Source organism: Rhagoletis zephyria, unplaced genomic scaffold, assembly GCF_001687245.7.
Source record: "Rhagoletis zephyria isolate East Lansing unplaced genomic scaffold, Rhagoletis_zephyria_1.1 Rzeph_scaffold_01579, whole genome shotgun sequence".
Classification (NCBI taxonomy): Eukaryota; Metazoa; Arthropoda; class Insecta; order Diptera; family Tephritidae; genus Rhagoletis; species Rhagoletis zephyria.
The window spans coordinates 86,987-92,978 of record NW_016158663.1 but is presented as its reverse complement, the minus strand read 5'-3'; the positions used below and the strand labels follow the sequence as shown (position 1 = coordinate 92,978).

Below are 5,992 nucleotides of genomic sequence, written 5' to 3'. Positions count from 1 at the left end.
TACGTACATACATATATCCAGCGGGCCTATATGTATATATATGTATATATATGCGCATCTATGTATAGTATTATATTCAAAGGCAAGACATGTACTCACCTTGGCCTCCAGCGATGATGGTACCAGCATGCTGTCGAGAACCTGTGTGGAGAGTTAGAGAGCCTACTATATATACCGACGGCTATACATACATATGTACACCTGCAGCCACGGTGCTGAGGTCTGTACCTACTGCCCTACTGATTTTAAAGTAAAACCACTCGCTCGTGATTCCGGACGGCGAGCGAATCGGAAAACTACCGGGGAAAATACGCATGTGTAAAAAAATAAAAAAACTTGAAAATTAAGACATAAAAAAATTTAAATTTAATGTGACTTGACTCAAACTTAAAAGTGGCGAAAAAAAATAAGATCAGTGAACCTAACTCAGAAAGTGCCCTGTGACTCGAATTCTAAAGGAAAGTCAAAAAAAAAAGAAAATACTTGCATGTACATATATCTATGCATACATATACTGCCAATAGCGAACGGAAAAGAAACAAAAAGTATAAATTCGCATGTCCGTCTGGCTATGGCATACATATGAGCATAGGTATATATGTACATACATACCGAATGCAATGCAAAAAAAAATTCAAAAAGACTATTGTGTTGAACCATATTATGCAAATAAAAAAACCATGTGCTACGAAAAAAACAAAACCTAAAAAAAATCGGGAATTGAATTCATGTCCGTAAAGGTCGGGGATGGCAAACCCGAAGAAAGCGGAATAACTAAGAACTAATGCAAAAATCAAGTAAAACAAGTAAAAAGGGGCTGTCTTCGGCTATGGCGAAGCCTTCATACCTTTCATGAAAATAAAAAAGCTGTCTTTCATCTACTACTTCTTACTAAATTTTCAGCGTAAAAATATTCAATATGAAAATACTATTTATTTTTTTATAAATATCTAATAAATATTTACATCCTACATACAAATTTCCTTATGTGTTCAGTTAATTTTTATACCCGAGCGCACTTGTGCACAAGGGCATATTAACTTTGTTCACATAACGTTGTTTGTAACAGCCAAAACGAATCGAGATAGATATAGACAAATGTATACATAAATGCTCAGAATGCAATAGAGAGGTCGATTAAGCCATCTTTGTCCTCGTCTGTCCGTCCGTCGGTGTACACGATAACTGGAGCAAAAATTAAGATATCTCAACGAAATTTGGTATGTAGGTTTCCATTTATCCAAGGTAGGTTGGTATTGAAAATGGGCTAAATCGGACTGTAACCACGACCACTTCCCATATAACGGTAATTTTCAGAAATACGAAAACTGCGATATTTTAGTAACTACTGAAGATTATTCACTCAAAATTGATATTTACAATAACTTTTAGACGAAAAATAAGAATATTATAAATTTTTGGAAAACTTATGGTTACATGTGTACATCTTGGTAACCGCTGCACCAATTTCTTCCAAACTTGGCACAGTTGTTGGCCTTAGCACAGCATACCAAATGGCCGACCATTTTTAAAATCGGACGATAACCACGCCTACATCCCATATAACGGTAATTTAGAAAAATACAAAATCTTCGATAAATCAGTAATTATTAAAGCAAATTTATTCAAAATTGATGCTTGCAACAATTCTTTACCAAGAAAGACGTTTATGATAAAATTTTGGAAAATGAGCGTGGCACCGCCCACTTATGATTACATATATGTAACTCGGTAACCGTTCTACCAATTTGTACCAAACTCGGTGTGGTTATTGTGCTGGCCACATAAAAGCAAAATGTTGAAAATAATTGAAATCGGACTAAACTTACAGCCGCTTTTCGTGTAGCGGTAATTTTCACAAATGCTTTAAACTGCAATATTTCGAAATTTAAGGACGCTAATTTACTCAAAATTGATACACCCCGGCTTACCATCTAGCGGTAGCTTTCGGAAAGGTGAAAAACATATATTTAATACTTGCGCCGGGTATTTAATGTTCGGCTCCACCCGAACTTAGACTTTCTTACTTGTTTTTGTATTCTTTAGTTTAATTTTTACCTACTACTTTTAAATTTCAAATACATTAAATAAAACAAAAAGACTTATGATAAAGTAAATTAAGGTGTTCTACAACAAAGTGTTTAAATACAAACGTATGTGGTACATGTGAAAATATAATAACATTAATCGCCAACACTAAAAAATATCCCGTCATGGTCGCTGAATGAGGTTTCATATGTTATCGCCCTTGTTCTGTCTGCAGAAAAACTTGCCAATAACCAATCAATCGCGGTTTGTTGCTTTGTAGTAGGAAGATGTTCCAGTAAGGAATGCAATCCTAGTTGGCTCATGCGCGTTCCAAGAACATCATTTGACGTAATGCGACAGACATTAAAGTCTCCAACAACTATTAATTCTCCATTATTTCTATTACTCAGCTCCTTTATATCTTCTTCCAATATTCTTCTAAATGCTGGTAATGAAAAAGATGGATTTCTGTATACTACAGCGATTGCCAAGTCTGGTCTTGATATCGCCAGAAACTGATACACTTTTCCGGCTACATGATGACTTTTAATGAAACTTGTGGTAAAGCAACTTTCATGACCAGTTTTACAGTAAATTATTACTCCATTCCGTGAGCGGCTTTGTCCAGTCTCAGTTGCTCCATCGATACGCGCCACAATACTATAGCCTTCGATTTGTAATTCTTCTTCTGGACGGGTCCAAGTCTCGGCAAAACAAATGATATCCGCTGAACAAATAAGGTGGTCACTTCTAATGTCATCGATATGCTTTCTTAAGCTTCTTATGTTTTGATAGTACAATAGAAAAGTGTTATCTGGGCGCTCAGTTGCAAATTTGCAGTGCGTCTCTAATTTTTTTAATGTCCGAAGTATATTCAGCTGTGCTTGGACTACTTCGTTGCCTCCAAAAGGTCTAGGTGGAATAAAATTACCTACAATAAATAGTCCTGAAGCACTTGTTGCTCTACTGCATCCGACGTACAAAGCTGATCGGCTCATTCCCTTCACAGTATGAATAGCAACCAATCTGTAAGTTGCTCCTTGGCTTTTGTGTATTGTTATTGCCTCTGCTGGTATTATAGGGAACTGCCTTCTTTCTATCGAGACATGTTCGTTTCTTCTATATTGGAAGGTGCGCACTACTTTTTCAATTGGTGTCCAGCTCGATTCGTGGAGTGAGGCTTTTTGGAACGTGCTATTATTCCAATTCCTGGCTCGGAAAAGTGCATCCAAAGAATTACTGGTGTCCGTTCGGGGCCTCGATGGTCAATTTGCATTAGTCGGCCCGTAGCTCCATTTACAAACCATCTGCAGTATTAATGTTGACCATAATCATGTATTTTGCAGAGGTTTTCAGTTGTAAACCGTAGCACATTCCTTGTGTCTCCGATATTTTAAAATTCTTTATGGCATCCAATATAACCGTTTTACTTCGCTCCGAAAGAGAGTTCGCCTTCACACTGTCTTTCGCTGTAGAGATAAACTCTTCTGTGGCGATTTTAGCCAATCTTGCAGTACTATATAGAGATACATCCGCGTTGGAATAAAAAAGATGAATACAGTCGTTGGGTATCTCGTTAAAATTGGTTTCTCTTGCTTTAATGAGCTCGATATCATCAGATGTCATATTTCCTTCGGACATGTTGTTGAGAGCAACGGCAAATGCCTGATCTTTTCTTTGGCGCATTATTTCGGTGAGTTCGAAGAAACGGAACAAATCCCAAAGTGGTGTGCCAGTAATTGCGCTATATGGATCCAATTGGTTTGGTGAGAAAATCCATGTGTCTCCTACTGGCGAGAGTTGCTTTAAGTCGCCAAAAACAATTAATGGTATACCTCCAAAATACTCGCTAGAGCGAAATATTTGTTTTAAACGGGCATCTAAATATCCAAATATTTTGGCACCGACCATTGAAATTTCGTCCACTATTATTAACTGAAGGTCTATTAGGTTTGAATAGATAGAATTAACACTATCATTGCTGAGAGGTCGTAATTCAGTTGAGGATTGGTTTATCGGTAAGGAAAAAATCGAGTGCAAAGTAACGCCTCCAATCCCAAATGCAGCTTTTCCTGTAGGAGCACACAATAAGACTTTAATTGTCTCGGGATTACTGCCGGATAAGCTGTTTGCTCGTGTTGTCAGTGACTGGTATAAAGCGGAAATTAATCGGCTTTTTCCTACTCCAGCTCCGCCTCCGACGTATTCGTAAAAGTGTCTCTTCAGCTTCATGTTATGGTGAACATGATAAAAATATTCCCGCTGTTTTCTGTTCAAGGAGCGCACAATTGAGAGCAGCTCATTTTCTTGAATAAGTATAGGTAGTCTTATGAGCCTGACCTCCTCCAAGTTTGGGTTCTATGGCTCATCGCTTTGAAATACGTCGACATCATTGCCGATTTCTGGAATAGCTAGTGCTCTAAACTCTTCATTCAAGAAAGGGGTAACATCAACCTGAACATCTTCCTCTGCTGTTTGCTGATTTAAGTTCTCTAAAATATTTTCGAGCTCACGGTCTGAGAACTTGTCGTATTTCTGCTTGTTCTCTTCAATAATTGATTTGTTGTCATTACAAACTCNAGCTTGTTCTATTCAATAATTGATTTGTTGTCATTACAAACTCATTCTATGTCGGCATCGATTAAATCAGCTGCCTCGCTACGCCAGGGATAAAATAGCATAGCCATTTCCCGAAAGTAGTCTGATCGAGAAAATTCAACACTAAAACGTCTCCACCTTAATATAAGAGGGCGCTTTCTCTTCCAGATGAAACCGCTCCTATCATTTAATTGAAGCCGGAGCTCGTTTGCTTCAGAATTTTCATCAACTGGTTCGACTTCTTCATTGTCCTCGTTTTCAAGTGTAGACACTGTTCTTGTTTTTGAAAATCGGTACAATGCAGCAAAATCAGCAAGACAGAGTTGCCCTAGCCGACTTGGCCTTTGAATATAATGATCCAGCAAGTTCGGTACATAAATATCAGTTGAATCAGCAGGAAGCCTTCCTAGATCACTTTTCGGCTTCACCATTCTGACTCTTTTGCCTGGGTGTGACGTATTAATAAAAATTTCTCCTTCGCTGGCTTCTGAAAGATGGAGACCCAAAATATTATAGGATGCTTCTTGGGCGGACACCTCCGATCCGTTAACAAATTTATTGCCTATGTGTTGTAATTTTTGCTTAATTGTGAAATTTCCGTCATTTATTTCATCCATGGCTTGTCTTAACAGCTGAGATACCCCTCTATTAGATTTGTTGATATAATTTATTATGTAGCTGCAGCATGCATAGGCGTCAAGTATGAACTGAATGTCCATATTTGCTCTATGCAAACGCAAAATGTCGCTGTTATATGCGTTAAGCAGTCTATCTGAAAATTTCCTTCGTAGAAATATTTGAGGCTTCTTTAAACTGGAACGCAGCGCTAATTTGTAATTCTCATAGGTTGGGGAAATGTCTGGATGCATTAAGAATTCCTCAAAGTTGTTCAAGTTCTCTGCTTCCATATTATCATTCTGTTGGCTTAAAACATTTTTAATTTTTTGCAACAGAGCCAGGTGTTGTTCGCTTACTTCGTTTTCGTCCAGAGGTAATAATACCTCAGTTCGGGGCATTGGTGGGTAAGGCATGTTGAAACGACAGACTTGCTGACCTCTTATATCTCTCAAGCAAGCCCGACCATGACTATGTCTTTGGTAGTCAATAAATTGCTGCACCTCTGGATTGCTTCCATCTGTTGTTATAAATTGGTCGACAAATTCCACAATGGGGTCAATATTTATAACACCTTCTGTCTCCAGAGTAGGTGCGTTACTTATCCAGTACATTCCATGACAGTGAGGACTACCTCTGTGTTGGAACTCAATCCTCCAGTAATAATGAATAAGCACATGTGGCTCAAATATTTTATCTTTGAGTAGCTTAACCATTTGTCGGAAACGATAATCGAAGTACCGTGAACAGG

The 5,992-nt window shown here is 38.0% G+C and overlaps 1 protein-coding gene across 1 annotated transcript; it reads right to left on the bottom strand.

Annotated features, from left to right (window-relative positions):
* Positions 1-3,324: 3,324 nt before the first annotated feature.
* LOC108364516 (ATP-dependent DNA helicase PIF1-like) lies at positions 3,325-3,939 on the bottom strand. The gene has a single exon (XM_017618218.1). It carries the CDS (start codon positions 3,937-3,939, stop codon positions 3,325-3,327), a length of 615 nt encoding a protein of 204 aa, XP_017473707.1.
* Positions 3,940-5,992: the final 2,053 nt, after the last annotated feature.